At 47.5% G+C, this 17,615-nt stretch overlaps 1 protein-coding gene across 1 annotated transcript in view; it reads right to left on the bottom strand.

Moving 5' to 3' along the window:
- The window catches only part of MGAM (maltase-glucoamylase), a 76,412-nt gene that overhangs the window by 19,277 nt on the left and 39,520 nt on the right, over positions 1 to 17,615 (bottom strand). Inside the window, exons 22-37 of the mRNA XM_036010973.1 lie at positions 16,381 to 16,469; positions 15,541 to 15,590; positions 14,941 to 15,108; positions 11,909 to 12,061; positions 11,340 to 11,540; positions 9,048 to 9,202; positions 7,809 to 7,977; positions 7,453 to 7,549; positions 6,275 to 6,387; positions 5,147 to 5,272; positions 3,757 to 3,885; positions 3,390 to 3,500; positions 3,046 to 3,108; positions 1,552 to 1,686; positions 1,021 to 1,108; positions 139 to 277 (exon numbers count right to left, since the gene is read on the bottom strand). Coding sequence (XP_035866866.1) covers positions 139 to 277; positions 1,021 to 1,108; positions 1,552 to 1,686; positions 3,046 to 3,108; positions 3,390 to 3,500; positions 3,757 to 3,885; positions 5,147 to 5,272; positions 6,275 to 6,387; positions 7,453 to 7,549; positions 7,809 to 7,977; positions 9,048 to 9,202; positions 11,340 to 11,540; positions 11,909 to 12,061; positions 14,941 to 15,108; positions 15,541 to 15,590; positions 16,381 to 16,469 — 1,986 coding nt within the window. The remainder of the gene's footprint in view (positions 1 to 138; positions 278 to 1,020; positions 1,109 to 1,551; positions 1,687 to 3,045; positions 3,109 to 3,389; positions 3,501 to 3,756; positions 3,886 to 5,146; positions 5,273 to 6,274; positions 6,388 to 7,452; positions 7,550 to 7,808; positions 7,978 to 9,047; positions 9,203 to 11,339; positions 11,541 to 11,908; positions 12,062 to 14,940; positions 15,109 to 15,540; positions 15,591 to 16,380; positions 16,470 to 17,615) is intronic.

The following is a 17,615-nucleotide window of genomic DNA, read 5'->3' as shown; positions in this document are numbered from 1 at the left end:
AAGCAAGAATTGCTCCGTGGTTGTAACTAAAGTCTTTTCAACCCCGCGGGGAGAGGGAATGAGAGGAGACACAGGGCTGCTTCGTCAGTCGCTGGCTGTCCCTGCGGGCTGTGCCAGTCGGCAGAGACGACCACTCACTCATATGTGGGTCTGGTCTGGGACCACCCGTACAGGCTGTGCACATCGTAGTGCCGCACCCGGGAGCCGTCGGGCAGGACCTGCTCGCTCTCCATGCACAGGGTCTTGCTGCTCAGACCCCGGTCCCTGGACTCCAAATCTGCGGAGAAAGTTTAGCGAGTGGTGGGAAAGCCACCCCTGGCCCCGTTTGTCCCTGACCTCACTTCAAGGGGTCGAACTCGATATCTGCACGGGTCCCTCTCCTTCCCGGAGGCACGGGAACATGCATCTCCAACATCGAGTCCTCTGGAGGGCTCTCCGGGAGAAGGCCAAGGGCACGGGCTACGTGACGGGCCCCAGCCTAGGCTTCCAACATGGTAGTTACGTCACGTCATCCTTAACTCTATGGGGAAGACAACACTGTGCTCTCACAGTTTAAAAAACTGAGATTTGGAAACATCGAGGACTCTATCGAAGGTCATACAGCTCACAGGGCGAATAATCCCTAGGCCCAACATACGAACACAAGGATAACGCCAAAGCCCATCGACTCCGTGGCAAGGGGAGACCGCTACTTTGTACCCACTGGTGGCACAGCACCTCCATGTGGAGGGGTTAACATGAGCCTGAAGAAGTCAGGGAGGTAGCGCTCGAATCCTTTGGAGACATAACCCCTGTTAAGTGTTTTCTGAACAAGTTCAAAAAACTCACTCAATGGGGCCAGTGGTTTGCACACGCCCAGCTGGGTAAAGCACTTGAAGTGTGTTTGTCATGCCCTTCCCCTGCCCGCCTCCAAAACCCCCAAAGCACCACTGCAGATGTGCCCTGAGCAGTGAGGTTAAGCCCCTGGACACTGGGCTCCTGATGGACACAGGGGTCACTCCTGTGGCCGGGGATCCTTACATGGCATATAGGGAGGGTGGTTCAGGGTGGTGTCCTTGCAGCCCGGAGGCACTGCCCCATTCACAAAGCTGGATGGTTCATTCATGTCCTAGAAACACCAAACACAGATGTATCTCACTGTTTAACATAGTTACCGGCTGCCAATCAGAGAGAAGGAATCATGAATAAACCAGTCACCACCCAGTCATCCAATCCAGCTGAGAATGGACTAGAAAGATCAATTAAGCCCTACACAATGACTGGTTAGAGGATTTTTTTTTTTTTAAATTCTCCTTCAGCATTGTGAAGGGAGTTTCAGTTCCAGGAAATTTCTAGTAATCACCGTGGGGTTCTACAGCAGAACTGGTGGCAGGGTACAAAGTCTGAGCACTATTGGGCCGGTCGCCTCCAATGGGAGGAGCCACAGTCTGATAGGTCCAAAGTCCCCCTGGGATGATTGTAACCCTCTCAGTGAAAGGTCAGCGATACAGACACTTGGACACATGGAGAGAGTCACACCCCTGCTCACATGTACACAGACACAACACTCACAATCCACATGCCATCAAACTTCAGACTCTTGTCGGGATCCCGTGGGTTGGAGTATAGTTCTTGCATCTCCCTCTTCCACCAGGCGGCGGTTGAATTCCGGAAAAAGTCTGGGAAGGCCACGTAAGCTCGGTATTGCTGTAAAAATTGATAATTTATTTGTCACAAATATACTAGGCAGCAAACAGGCCTTTACTGAGAATTTAATTCATGCATAGCCTTCAGTTACCTATGGTGATACATAATGTGAACAGAGCCTAAGTAATGTTCTTCCTTATTTCAAATACAGCAGTGCAGGAGTGGGGGGAATTAGCACAAATCAGGCACCTCCTTCGCATTTGGAAAGCATCCAGAGACCGACTTCCTCTCCACATCAAGGCGAACAGTAGCAGTGAGGACAAGGACCACCTGACCTCACTATCTCAAGTCCTAGATACCCAACCCTCTGCTTCCACCTACAGTCCCCCAAGCTTGCCTCAGAGACAGAGTGTCAGCCGGGGAGGCCCACCGGCAGCCTGAAAGGGGCAGATGCCAGATGTCCTGTCAACACGCTGGAGAGGAGCTTCCCGTTCATTCTCTCGTGTCTCGTTCCCACGAGGGAAAGGGGTGAGAAGCAAGGTTGAATCTGTGTGTCAAGTAAGCTGGGAGGACGCGAGGAGGTTGCAACTGCCCCTTCCCTTTAATTTCCTCAAATGATAAAAGGCATGTCTTTATTAAAATAAAGCCTGAAAAGAAGAGCCAAGCAAGGTATAACTCCTTAATATAATGAGAGATGTTTGAGAGCAAGGACCCTGTTGCATTATCCTCTGATGGATCTCTGTATTCCCCCACAGTGCTCAGCTTAGGACCCGACACAAAATAAACAGTAATTGTGAACTCACACCACTCAGCAGCAGCAAATACTCATCAATGTCTATACAAGCCGTGTTGCTTGTTACAAAACCTTATGGTTCTTCATATGTCTCTGTAAATGGGTTCTCTGTGTTCACCAGTGCATTTTAAGAGCTAAAAATCTCAGTAATGCTGGTGGTAAGGGGAGGGAGCAACAGCAAGAAGGCCTGGCTGCGGGAACCTCCGGCTCTTATACACAATAGACAAAAGGAAAGTAGGAACCCGGATGTTTAGATAAAAGGCAAAAAAAGAACCCAAAGAAAAAGACAGAAGCAGATCAGCAGATGGGGATTTGTTGCACAGAGAAGTGGGCAGGGAGGGAGCTACTCTGCTGAGAATCTTGTGAGAGGGAGGCAGGCCAGGGCCGCCTTTCTGTTACAAAACCAAAGTGGACACATGGAACCAGAAGAAGAGAGTGTTGCACCGGAAGCACAGACCTCCAGCTCGGGCAGGCTGGAAAACTTGGAGTGCGGGAGGGTGATGGAGGATTGGAATAAAGATTAATAGCAGCCATGCCTGAAGTCATTTTTTAATAAAATAAACTGATTAAAAGACAGACCTTCCCGGCAACCCTGACGTCCCCCCACATCCACCAAGGCCCTTTACCTCCACTTGGCTGTCCCAGTCCAGAGAGCTGTTTATGACGACGTCAGGGAAATCGGGCCAGACCTGCAGAGAGGAGAATGCTCAAAAGTGGTGCAGCGGGTAATTCCTGTCTCACACAGCACGTCCTGAGGGACAGACGGCACCATGGGAGTCCACACTGTGATTTTCATGCAGGACCAATCTAGACAGAAGCACATCTCATGATGACACACACGTTGACAGACAGCAACTGATGAAACGAGAACTGCCGACCCCAGGGCCCCAGCGGAAAAGGTCAAACGACAGCAGGCACAAACACACCAACAGTGACCCGTCCCCAGGCTGCACTGGCGCTGAGATCAGACCTTTCCCCAGACGATGTCTCCGCCGTTGGGAGCCCTGATGAAGACGTCATCCTCCACACCCCGTGTGAAGGCGGGGTAGGGCTTTGTCTCGTTTCCAGAAATGGCTGGGTCCTAAAACCAAAGCACAGATCAGCAAGAAAACCAAACCAGGAGACAGAAAAAAAAATTAGAAAAACTCCTCAAAAGGCAGGCAACCAACCCCCTGCCCCCTGAACTGTGGAGCTTCTGTGAATCCCGGAAAACATCCTTTGCTTTTCGACCCTCAACTCCTCTAGTCGGAACGTGGCAGGAAACACAGTTACACATAAAGCCTTCTCCACCAAAGCTCAGCCGCCCCCCCAAGCAGACCCCTCACACCCACACTGACCAGAATGAGGATGACCCGCATCCCGTCGGCCTTCATGCGAGAGATCAGAGCTGGGAACCCAGTGAAGCTGGGGCTGAGGGTGAAGTCCAGCTGCCGCTCCATGTAGTCGATGTCCGAGTACTGCACGTCCTGGGGGCACACGAAGGGACTGAGTGGCTGCTGGTTATAAAGTCCACGTTCCACATGTGAGTGACCTGCCGCTAACCCAACCGGTAGTGAATTTCAGACGCAGCTTTCTGATTCTTTCAAATCCCAGTCCTGTCGCTTGTTAGGCACTAGGTCCAGGGACATCTACCGAACTTTCTAATTTTCCTTTGTAAGACACAAAAATCTAAATTAGCAAAACATCAGATGACAATGCTTATCTGGGCAGGGCTGTTTTGAGGGCAAATGTAAACAGTGGGTGAGGAAGTGGCCAATAGAAGGAGTGACTGTGGTTACTCCCTGCAAGTAGCTGCCCTGCTATCAGTGGTTCAAGTTCAGAGAAAATAACATAACGTAAATTACCCACTATGAACACCACACGGATGGTGAATCTACCAAAAATAAAACAAAACCTCTCATTGCTTTGGAATAGCCAATCCCAGGGGTTGATAAACACAGATTTCTTATTAAGAATGAAATATTGCATGCTGCACTTTCTTTTTGTAGAAACAATGGCAAAGAGTAAGAAATAAATAGAATGAAATTAAATACAGAGTTGACAGAGTAGGTTGACAGTGGTTCGTATGGAAAATAATGCAATAATTAATAAATAACAGTACAAGAATAAGCTGTGTTTCACGTACTCACGACTGTAAACCTACTTTTGCCCATCTAGTATGTAAGAGGTTCGCGGGATCAATTCTCTGATTATTAGACCCCCCTAGTCCTCAGGTGGAAGGGTTCTCCTCCACACGAATATTTCTGGAAGCCAGTTCCAAGACCCCTACCTACAGCCCGGATGAGCACAAAGCTGGGGGAACACGGAGAAGTGTCAGAACTGAGATCCTAACTACACACACATGGTCTGGCAGAACTTGGGTTGATTTTTTAAAAACATAAACCATACCACTATTTGGGGGATCCTTTCGTTCTTATGAAACCAAGGATGTTTTAGACAGAATATTTTGAAGAATTGTAGCAGAAATGGAAGCATGAACAAGCAGAAGGAGCCCTGGAGCTGGCCCTCTGTCCTCCTCCTTTTACAGATCACTGTGACTTTAAGGTGGGGGCCATGCCCCCAACTTGTATTACTGGGCTGGGGTGAGGCTCAGTGTGGCACTGCATGAGAAAGCACTTTGTCACTTTATGGAACCCTGTAGAAATCAGACAAATGAATCCAGATAGAGAGATGGCTGGGCTGGGCTGTGAGGACCCAGAGCGAGTACCCCACGGACTGAGAACGTACGTAGGGGATCCGGGCAGCCACCATCTCATCGTACAAGCTGGCGATCTCGGAGTCATTCCGGTACCCGTAGCGGCACAGCTGGAACCCCAAGGCCCAGTATGGAACCATCACCGGCCGACCAATCAACTGGAAAACAGACAGAAAACATTAGTGCTTAAAAAGGAGAACCTGGCTTGAAGTCATACACAAAGTAATAAGAATGCTTTTCCAGTGCTCCAAGTTAGACAACCAACAAATCCAAATCTGGAGAGGGACTGAGAAGATGCATAGCCACTGGGAGAGCTTGGAGACAGCTCCTTGCTAGACTTGGCCTCCCTCCCCAGGAACTTTGGAAAAGCTGAGTTTACTCTGACACCCGGAGGCAGTCCAGCGTACTGGGTCAGAACACAGAATCCAGAGGCAATGTGCTTGGGTCCCAACACCTGCTGGCTGTGTGACCCTGGGCAAATGTTAAGTTACTTCTCACACGTCAGCTTCCTCACTTGTAAAGTGATATATGTATGTAAAGTATGATATATGGTATGTATATAAAGTGCTCTGCATTAAGTATTATATTAGTGATATACAGTAAATTTTATATATATATATATGTTTGTTTCTGTTGCCAAAACAACTGTTATGACCACCATCAACACCACCACCACCACTACACCACCATCACCACCAGCACTTCCACCAATACCACCACTATATTATCACCATTACCACCAACAACAACCACATCATCACAACACCACCAACCATCATCGCAACCACCGTCACCACCATTATACCACCAACACCACCATCACTACAACCACCACCTCCACCATTACTACCACTACACTACCATCGCCATCACCACCAACAACCACATCGTCACATCACCACCAACCATCATCACCACCACCACCATGGCCACCTCCACAGCCAGCACGGGCACCTTAATTCTGCTTCTCTGCAATGCTTTGAGAGGCTATGGATTTACTGATTATTAGGATGCATATATTGTTCCTTATTTTATAATGTACCTGTATCCCAGTAAGGCCAATGATCCAGTTATTATCCGAGGACTATACTAATGAATGCAGGGTTTGAAACACAAAATACACTGTTTAAATGCTTGGTAACCAATTGAATTCCTCTTACCTCCGTGTACTGCTGGGTGACGAGCTCAGGAGTTGGCCCCAAGAACACGTAAAAGTCCAGAATCCCTCCCGTGGTGCGGTACGTCAGGGCTGGCAGGGGCTGGAATGTCACATCTGCAAATGTAGAAAACACCAATCAAGCTGCAAACCTTCGATGTGGGGAGCTGCCCCTAAAAGGCATAACTTCTCCCTCTTCCTATGCCTCCATATTGCAAGAAAGTATTTTGTACTAGACCGACACGGAATTGAAGAAATTAAGTGAACAGCTACAGCATCCCATTTCTGGATTTCTTTCCCTTTGGTATTCTTTAATATCTTATTATATGTTTTGTCATTCTTTTAAATTGGTATAACTTTTATTTCAGAATCGTTTATGACACATAAGTTGCAAAAAGCATGCCAAGTATCCCCTTGTAGGCATTACCCAGTTTCCCGCAATGACAGAATCTTCCGTAACCACTGGACACTGTCCAAACAGGAAACTGACACGCATATACTACTGTCACCTCAGGTACAGACCTTATTCAGATTTCACCATTTTTTATACCCATGCTTTCTCCTCCGCCTCCTGATTTTCCAACCACTTTCCAATATCCTATGCAAATGCTCTTCACATCCTTATACCCACACAGAGTCCTCTGACCCATAACTTCATCACTAGTTCAGTTTACATAGAAAGCTCCCACTGGCTGATCTCCAGGACATTTGGACCTTGCTTGGTTTTGCCATCCTTTCTTACAAGATTTTTTTCTTATCCTCACCTGAAGACATTTTTTTTTCATTGCTTTCCAAGAGAAAGTGAAAGACAGAGAAAGATCAACTGGTGTCCTCTCACAGATCCCCTGACTGGAGATCAAACCTGCAACCCAGGTATGTGCCCTGATTGGGAATTGAACCCATGACCCCTCGGTCTACAGAACGACACTCCAATCAACTGACCCATTCCAGCCAGGGACCTTTTTACATGATTTTTGCCAAAAAAAAGAGTTTAGTTCATTCTTTTTAATACATGTTACCGAACTGAAATAAACAGAAAGACGAAATAGAAAGTCTACATAAAAAACACTGCTCACATAATAATGATTGTGACCTCAGGCTACAGCTGGGTCAAACACATTCTAAAGTTTCTCAAGAATGATTGGTTCACAGAAATCAGGGGAGAGGCTGGCATCATCCTACCCATGGCGTTGCTGTTGAGCAGAAGCACTCCGTGGGCACTGCCATCCTTCTCCAGGCCCATGTAGTAGGGGTGGACACCATAGGAATTCTTCTTGTACTGGATGAGTCATGACAAGAAGTGGTGAGAGGTTAAAAGTCACTGTGGCCTTAAAAGACACTCAAACAAAAACTAATTAGTAAGATGTGTCTAATCCTCCCTGTGAGATAAATTAAATGCATAAGAAATGAGGAGCCTGAGAACTGGCCCACTGATCTAGAAGCAGAACATGACCACCGAGGTGGGCCTGGGAGAATGAACCTCGAAGTGTACACAGTGTGTGGGTGGAGAGAGGCAGACCCCCAGACCCCCACCTTACCCCCGGGGGCTGGTCTCGGGAGAACATCCCCCATGTGTGCCAGTTCAAGTTTCTCCGATAGGCGGTGTGCTCGTTTTCTCCAAAGCCATAGATATACTGGGAGGGAAGGCGGGTGGAGATGCGGATGAACATGTCGTTGAAGGTGAAGCCGAGGAGCCGAGAGTTCCAGCTGCAATGCAGAAAGAGTAGCTTTGGGAAAGAAATGGGCTGTTCTACCAGTTTCAAGCAGCTGATTTTTCAAGGACAAGTTAATTCTTGATTCCCTCGTCCCCCACCCAGAACCCTGCTGATCTCCCAAACCGAACAGAAAGTCTACTTAATTAAATAATCAGAGATGCCTTTGCTAAAAGCCTGAGAGCCAGCTTTGTTCCTTATGTCCCTGCATCACTGCCTCCCCTCAGTTCCCTGCCAGAGTGCCCAGCTCATCACACGCTCCCCCTGATTGCTTCCGCTCCGTAACAACCCCAGCTCCTGCACAGCCCATTTGCTATGAAGCGTTCAGGGTGAGATTTTTCCAAGTACTCACGGCATGTCAGGCCCCTTTTATAATTCTTCAGTGGTTTCCATTACAGCATCCTATGCAGTCTTCAAGGCCATACCTGACCTGAAAACCTCCTAAACCCCGGCTTCATCTCCCATCACTCACCTCCCTGCTCACTACGCTGCACCAAACCATATTGGCCATTTCGCCCCCTCATGTGCCAAGTTTGCTCCCATTTCACACTGTGCACTCTCTAGCTCCTGTGTCTAAAGAGTTCTTCCCCAGCCCTCAGACTTCCACATGGGTGCTGCCTCCTCCTCACCTGGGTCCTATTTTCAGTGCCACCTCATGACAGATCTACTCTGACCACAGTATCCGAAGCAGTGACCTTCCGTCACTGTCAATCACCCCGCTCTTTCCCTTCTTAGCACTTGTTACGACCCATGTTTATATTTTAACTTATCACGATCCTCATTTATATTTCCACTTAAATTGCTTTTGTTGTTGACTTCTTATTTTTTGTCATGAAAAGCAAGGTCTGTCATCTATAATCACATAGTAGGGACAAGACACTCCCATAAACATGTGTTGACTGAACCCCTAAGTGCTTGTGACTGCCTCTAATTACTCCCAGGGGACCGAAGCTGTCTCAGAAGAACAGACCCAAAGGAAATAACTTATTCATGAATCTACAAATGGACGGCAATGTCCAAGGACCATGCGCGGAGCAGTTCCCAATCAGACGAGAAGCCATTTACATTTCGGTGAGTGTACTCTTCCGGCGAATTCCAATCCCAAATGGGTTCTTCCTAATGACGACGTCATAGAGTCGACTCTCAGGGGTGCTGGATGGAACTGTGGGTACGTTGAGAGGGACCGGAACTTCATAGCGATTGTTGTTGGGGTCATAAATCTAGGGACAGAGGAGACTGATTTTAGGTGAGCCGAGTACTCTCAGAGCCTCGTCCTTGGCAGAAGAACCCTGGTGACCTTGACAAAGAGTCTGAATGCTGTATTTCTTTGTCTTCTTTAAACTCACGAGACTTTGGATTTAATTAACATATCAAGGAACAATGTCAGATTTAACATTTGAGTCTGTCATACCTCATTTTTAAGGCCTCTATTACAATAACACATGCGCTTTGACATTGGTTCTATCCTTGAAAATCGGTCTAGAATCAGTGTGGTATTTTATGAATATATTACTTTATGTGTAGGTGTAGTGAGTCTATGTGAATACCTGAAAACTCTTCAGAATTCAAAAAAAAAAAACAACCTCCCCTCAAAAACCATAAACTGTACTTGATTAAAAAATATCAGACAAATACCATATGATCTCACCTTTAACAGGAACCTAAACAACAAAACAAAGAAACAAGCAAAATAGAACCAAAGACACTGAAATAGAGGACAGGCTGACAATGACCAGAGGGGAGAGGGGAGGGAATTTCAGGGGAGAATGGGAAGGATTTACAGAAACAAATTTAAAGGACATATGGACAAAAACTAGGGGGAGGGTGGTAATGGGAGGGAAGTGGGGAGGGGTGGGTGGGTTGGAGTGGGAGTAAAAGGGAGAAAACTGTACCTGAACAATGATTTAAAAAACATTGTTTTAAATTTTAATCAATAAAATAAGGCCAAGGAAAAAAAATAAAAATAAAAATATCAGATGTCCTTGCTAAAAATGGGATCTCAATTGAGCCACTGTGTGTCTACTGTATTCCCGCCTACACTATACTGGAAACCAGGGACAGCTGAACGGCCTCGGCCACATAGCTGTTCCTGTGAAGTTCGCACGCTGGTGGGGGGTGAACGAGAGGCACCCACAGTACTCGAGCGACAGCAGCTCACATAGAGCCACGTAGCAGTGTGGAGACACGGTGGGGAAGAAATCCTATCCCTGTTTCAGGGACACTGAGACGGTTTCATGGGGAAAACACAGGCTGAGTCTTAAAAGCTTCGCGGCCAGTAACCAAGCACATAAAGGGGAGCGAGTCATTCCCGGTAGAGAAATGAATGCAAAGGCATTGAGTATGAAAGCAGGGGCAGAAAGAGGCAAATGTGTTGGAGAGAGCTACTGTTGTGTGATCAGCAGACAGAGTGGTGAAGAGGCAAAGCTGGAAACCTAAGCAAGGTCACTGGTTTCCAACCCAGTAGGTGCCTGTGGGAAGCCGCCAGCGCCATGGTGAAGATGGAGACAGAAACGAGCGTCATCCGTACATTAGAAGATGTACAAGGACTCGTGGTCCGGGCTGGTGTGAGGTTGTGAAGAACCTTTCGGTGGCAAAGCCTGATGTCTTTCATTTATTCTCTCAACGAACAGCCGAGTGCTAACTCTCTACCGGGCTCTGCGCTGGGTTTCAGAAACCCAAAGATAAAAGGACAAATTCCTGTCTTCCAGAAACACGCAATTTAATAGAGATACACCCATAAAGCAGTCCATCCTTAGGTCCTCACATGTTACAAATCACAGAAAAGAGAGCTCACTACCTTGCCGTGGCTGTTTCACAGAGATCCCAGATTCGAGGTCCCAAACTGAACTCATGGTCCTGTTTCGCCCAAGCCCAAACCTTTCCAGGGCTCCCATTCCAGTTAGTCACCATTGCCCACGCAGAGGTACAGGCTAGAAACATAGCAATCGTCCCCAGGGCTTCCCTCTCGTCGTCACCTACTTGCCATCGTCACCAGATCCTGTGGCAGTATCTGCTCCGTCTCTGGAAGGCATCCACTGCTCCCCATCTCCTTCCTGCACCTTGACTGAGCTCAAGCCCTCATCTGGACCCCCTAACCGGTAGTCTCCTGACCCGTCTCTCCTCTTCGCTCTGATCCAGACTTTCCTCACAGCACACACACCAGTGCGCCAGTTAGAGCAGGTCTCCCGACTCCATCACCAGGTACTCACCGCTCTTAGGATGACGATCTAGTACGTTGTAGCATGGCCGACTTAGGAGAGCAACCTTATTGCAGAGTCCGGGACCCTTGACGAGCAAAAGGTGACAGCACTGGAGAGTGCCTGGCCAGTACTGGGTGCACAGACAGTACGTACGTACCTTAAACTGCAGCATGTTGTTACTGTGGTAGGTGATGCTCAGCCGGAGGGAGTCCACGGGGGTTGAGGGGAAAGCACTGGCATAAAGAGGAGACTTTAAGGAGAGGACAGCTGTGGCCCCGTGCGTGTCATACTGAATGTCATCGACAGAGTAGAGCTCATCGGTGAAGTAGCAAAAAGGGACTCCAGGAGAAGTGGATGGCTGGGAAGGAAAGTCAAAGTCAGCTCAGCCTGCGGCCCCAGGATGATCACATATAAAGGGGCTGGAAAAGGCAATTTACAGGGAGGCAAAGCCAGACCATCACTCACCTCCCTATAACCTCACTGGTTGAGATACAAGTTTAAATTCTTGGTCTCTGGGCAAAATATTTGTAAATTAACAATAACAACAACAAAATCTCACCCCTGTCCCTAGCTGTCCTTCACACCCAGGGAAAAACTCAGGTTCCTTTGGAAGCCCTTTCTTCCTGTGGATTCTAAGTAATAGCACAGGTTCTGGTTCTACGCTCGTGGAACTGCAGGCTAAGGGTGGAGCCTTGGAACGCAGGATAACAGCATCAGCACGGTTACCTCCCAGGCACAGCCACGGGCAGTGCAGCTCCCTGGAGAAGCCCCATTCTCATCGGGGTAACAGTCTATTTTTTCTGCATCCGGGAACTTCAGGTCCCATTCCACAGTGTATGCTTCTCCCAGGGCAAGATCCAGTCCCCTGATAAGGGCAACCTGTAGGAACGGGGAGGCACCAAGGAAATGAACCCTCAGGACAGAGGCCTTCAGAGACCTGAAACTTCTTTTAGGAAAGGAATAGAAATCAGACCAAACTTAACAATCCAAGTAACATATCTGGAGACTGGGGCAGGGACCCGCCCACGGCAACAGGGCGAATGTCGCAGCTCTACGTGAATCTTGCATATAACATTTTTTAAAAGATTTTATTTCTTATTTTTAGAGAGGGAAGGGAGGGCGATAGAGAGAGAGGAACATCAATGTGCGGTTGCTGGGGGTCATGGCCTGCAACCCAGGCATGTACCCTGGCTGGGAATCGAACCTGCAACACTTTGGTTCGCAGCCCATGCTCAATCCACTGAGCTACGCCAGCCAGGGCTGCATATAACATTTTAAAAAACAATTTGAGCAAATAAAGTGTTCTGTAGTCTTTCTTTCCTTCCCCGACTCCTCCTCCTCTCCCTTGTGTTGTCAGGAAGGCTGTCTGCTGGCCTCCCCGGCCAGCGTGGGGCACACAAGCACGGATGTCATCCCGAACCGAGTTTATCTCCCTGCCCTCCACTCCCCAAACCAGCGCCCCCCTCTGTCCGGACTGATGGCAAGAACAAAGCAATAACACTACGATGGCTTGGGTTCCCGTTTCCATTCTGCTGTGGAAACCTAGACAAATTATTTCAATTCTTGGGGTCCCAGCATCATCAACTGAAAAACTGGTGAGCTGGCAAAATCGTTTCCTTCTGCCTCTAACATCCCAGCCTCTTCGTGTGTCCAAGCCCAAAGACCTAAAGCTCGAAAACTTCTTTCTGTTCCACTCGTTGATTCAACTATTTAATATTTTTATGTATTTTTAGGGTTGTCTCTTCTTCAATTAGCAATTTCCTTAGAAAAATTCACATTTGTCTAGAGTTACAAAACTGCATTCTAAGGATTGTCACCCTTCTTCCAGCCTCTTCCCGGTCCAAGCCCATCTTGCACTTCCCTGCACGACGAATCCCGCCCCGCTCCACAAGGACACTCTCACAATGGCCCAGCCTTGGTCTGAGGAGCGATATGAGACCCTTTGAAGATTAGATCATGTCCTCCTCATTTCGATGCTAAGACCTTCCGAAGTCTGACCATAAGGTATGCGTCCAAATGGATCTGCTTCCAAAGGTGAATCCTACCTATTCTAGATTAATGCAAGCTCATCTCTTGCTAAAATAAGCCTATGCTTAGAGTGGCTCTTTCTGATTTCTCAGCCTTGAAGGCTGTATCCAAGCAAATGCCTTTTTCTCGGGAAATGGTGCCCATCTGTGGAATACACTGCTAGTTGCCTGCCCTACATGAATGTTCCATTCTTACCCACCACTTCAGTTTAGAATACTCAAGTTCCCACTTCTGAATGAAATTTTTAAGTCATGTAACACAGCTGTGGCCATTAATAGGTAAGTGCAAGTCTCCTGGACATTTCTCAAGTGTTTCTTTCTTGATTTAAGGGCCAGCTTGCTTCTTTCCTGCATCCTCTTCCCCCCACCCCACTATACTAATAACAAGGCCGCAGTGACTGGCATTAAGCAGGGGCCACTCCCAAACACAAAAGAAGAAAGACAAAACCTCAGCCCAGACAACCCTGAGCTGCTGAACCAATGCCAGCACCTGACCTCTTTCTGACCTCTTATTGCACAAGAGGAAAAAAAAAATCCCAATTTGTTTAAAACACCATTTGGCTGAGTTTCCTGTCATTTGCAGCCAAATGACTCTCTACCTGATGCATGCCTTTCAAAGTCCAGCTCCAGCCCTGCATTCTCCAAGGGCTTCGCCCAACCACTCCATTAAGCTTTGAACCTGAAATTAGCACAGTGTGAGCTAACACTTCCTGTGTGTTGATTTGGGTTGGCTGTCCTCTTCCCAATAGTTTCACATGTATAAATCGTGTCTCCCCAACACCCAAACTGAAACAGTTCAAGTGTCCCTTTGGTCTTATATTAACCAATGTATTTAACAAACACTTATTCTGTTTTTTCTCATATCTGCATCTATCAAATGGCTTGCACTTTGCTGTACTCATAAACAAAAACATATAATTTACTTGTAACCTTATAAGGGATGCATCCTCATTGGATGCTGTCAGGACAAAATGTCAAATGTCACTGACATATCATCATAGCAGAAGACAATCTCCTTATTTCCTCCAAATCCGGAGGGTCCCCCAGAAACCGTGCTGCCCCCGCAGCTACCTGTCCATGACCACACCTGTGGGGAGGCGCACCTGGGGAGCGGGGCCCTGGGAATGCTCATGTGTCCGAAGAACGCGTGATGACCTGTTCACAGGCATCAGGTCTTGTCACAACTGATGAAAATTATTTTCTTGTTATCATCTAACCAACTAAGTAGCCATTCATTAGCTAGGCTGGTCAAATTCTTTGGCTTAAAGTATCTCCTAAAAATGTACGGGTTGGAATGAGAATCCATACATCTCAATACAGTAAAAAAAAAAAAAAACAAAAAACACCTCACTTCAATATTTTCCTTAATGGGAATCCCATGCCCCATCTTGACCTTTCTCACATCAGCCAGCACCTTTCAGATCTACATTTCCTCTCCTCCTGTCCCTTCACTCCTAACTGCTCTCTTCCTCTGTCTCAGTCAGAGAGGACGGAAGACTGGAGGAAGGAGGATGAAAAGCCCATTTTACGTTACCCCAGGTCCTCGGCAGCTCCCTCCCTCACCCCAGTTCTGGCCCACTCCTCACTTTCTCCCCTCTCCTAACCCTCTGAGTTCCCCCGCCCCCAGGCCTGAGCGTGCGCTGGTCCCTCAGCACCCACGCAACCCTGGTAAGAAGGGACACCGTGAGCTATGAAGAACTGGTGAACATTCTCAACCAAGCGGATCTTTACCTGGAGGTTAGAATCGTAAGTGACGTTCGGAGAAACCTGACTTGGGACACCATTGTGCTTCACCCTGATGTTGTTAGGTTCCTGGGTCCCAAGGATTTTAATCTCTTCAAATGCTAAATTATTGGGGTCTTTGTAGGTTGACTGCAAAACCTTCACTTCCAAGCGGTTCTGCAAAACAATTGAGCACAAGGGTCTCATTGGAAAACGCAGATTCTCAAGTCATTCAAATATTCCATCCTAGACCACATACCCAACACTGCTTTGAATGCTTCTTGGCTTGTCTCCACTAATGTGTGCTTAATCAGTAGAAACTGATTTTGTTACTCCCCAGGCAGAAAGAGAGACAGACAGACAGATTGAGAAAGAGAGAGAGAGAGAGGGATTTTTAAAAACAGCATTTGAAAAACTGACTGCTTTCTTCCTCCATGTCATAGCCTCCCCTGTACTAACGTGGATGATTCAGTCATTGGAAGAATGTGCTCATCTATACCGTAAATGCATGTGAAGCTACAAGTATAACAACACACATACACAAACACATGTGAGCCTCACGGTCAGACAAAAGCCCACACCTAAGACTCACAAACACATTCTACTCACCTGGGTGACGGAAAACTCGCATAAGAGGTAAGCCTTATTGGCCACCGTATCTGAAAGTGAGACAAAGACGAGTCAGACCCCGGTCCACCTGGCACAGGAGGACAGCTTGCGCCCTGGCTGTCACTGAAGCTGCCTCTTGAGAGTGACAAGATTATATATAGACAGAGCCTCCCAGGCCACGCCGCCACTGCTTCCCCTTTCCCTTTCCCCTTTAATCCTGAGAAGGTTCCTTTCCAAGCGATCCCGAGGCATGTACCTCAAGGGAGTGCATTTCCTAAGCTCGAGCCACAGGAGCAGTTAGTATATCGGAGGGAGAAAAATGGGCCACGAGGCAAGAGATGGACCCTTAGCCACACTCTCGCTGCCTCGTTGGACACGCTCTCCATGTCACTGACATCGGCCCATCGGTGTGTGGGGGAAGATGTGTACACTGACCAGCAGGGACACTCCTGAAAATGTCTCTTTCACTGTGGGAGGCGGGGGTGGGTAGGGCAAGGGAGAGTTATGGGGGAAACATGGGGACCACTGAATGATTCGTTTTGAAAGTTTAAAAAAGAAAAAAAAGGAAAACATCTCTTTCAGATGCCCAATGACTATGAAATGAGAGCCTATGAATACTGCTGGCCAATGGGGAAATTCTAAGAGATAGAAATATATTTTTCTTCCATCAGGGCTCCATCTGCCACTAGCCACCAAGAGTGCTACTAAAAACAAAACCCTGTTCCCTGGTGACTAATATGGCCACCGTGCTTGGTGAGATTCCCCCGCAGCCCAGTGACTGGCAGGAGTAACTCAGAGACGTGGCTTCAGAAAAGGTGACCTGGTCGCAACAGCGCTCACCTTTCGTTTCCCCATCATCCCAGAACAGTTCGCCCTTGGCTTCTTTGTTGTCATCCAGGGCGATGATGAGACCAAGAGGGTTCTTTCGACTGCGGGAGAAAGGATTCACGTGAGAGACAAGGACTTAAAACACAAAGAACTGGGCCAAAGGGGCTCAGAGTGATTCTCTCAGATGTGTCATGGGAAAGAGTCCTAGCAGCGGATGGCTCTGCTTTTCTTCAGGCACAAGGGCAAAATCGACAGGTGCATCTTTGTCTAGGACCAGTAATGTCACAGGAGGTAAAAGCACCCCCAAACATTGGCAATACATGCTTACATAGGAGGCAGGAATGTAAGCACCAGAATCGCTGCAGTAGCTGCAATAACAGCCGCCAGCTCTAATTGAGAACACAGACTATGAGAAGACAGAGAAGTCCTAGACAATAAGGTTCAAACTCACCATTTTAGAGACAATATATAAGGAAGTATAAACTGCAGTTGGGGGACTTTTCCCTGCCAAAGAACCATTTTATTGAGCACGGGCTGTGAACCAAAGTGTCGCAGGTTCGACTCCCAGTCAGGGTACATTCCTGGGTTGCAGGCCATGACCCCCAGCAACCGCACATTGATGTTTCTCTCTCTCTCTCTTTCTCCCTCCCTTCCCTCTCTAAAAATAAATAAATAAAATCTTAAAAAAAAAGAAAGCCCTTTAAAAAAAAGAACTGTTTTGACTCAGAAAGCAATAAAATACAACAAGATCTATCTCTACAGTTGTACCTTTCCTAATTTTATTATTCACTATTATTAGTTTGTTTTGAGAGATAAAATATTCTAATTTTCTGCTTTATAATTACAAATAGGATACACAAACTCTACTGGAAAAGCCAGTGAAATAAGAGGGACATAGAGAAAGAGGGGGAACAGCAATGTCAGCTGGAATCTTCCCTGGATCGGTTCCCCTCTGGTCTCCCCCCACTTTCCCGCCCCTGCTGCAGCGCTCACTGACCCCACGGCCTGGGTTGGTCTCCGTCACAGTTCAGCCTTCCACCGCGCCCTACTGTGCGAGTCAGTCCCACTACCAGCAGAATCACCTGCTCTCATCTAATGTCTATGTGTGTGATGAGTGGTTTGTTTGTTTTTTTAATGTGCTAGAGAGTCTAAGAGGTGCAAAGACAAACAGATCACACTCCATGGATGACCTTCAATATTGTAAGAAAGATTAAACACATTCACCAAACAATCAAAGCAAAAAAGCA

Source organism: Phyllostomus discolor, chromosome 10 (genome assembly GCF_004126475.2).
Source record: "Phyllostomus discolor isolate MPI-MPIP mPhyDis1 chromosome 10, mPhyDis1.pri.v3, whole genome shotgun sequence".
In the NCBI taxonomy this organism is placed as follows: Eukaryota; Metazoa; Chordata; class Mammalia; order Chiroptera; family Phyllostomidae; genus Phyllostomus; species Phyllostomus discolor.
This window is presented reverse-complemented; position numbering and strand designations above follow the sequence as displayed.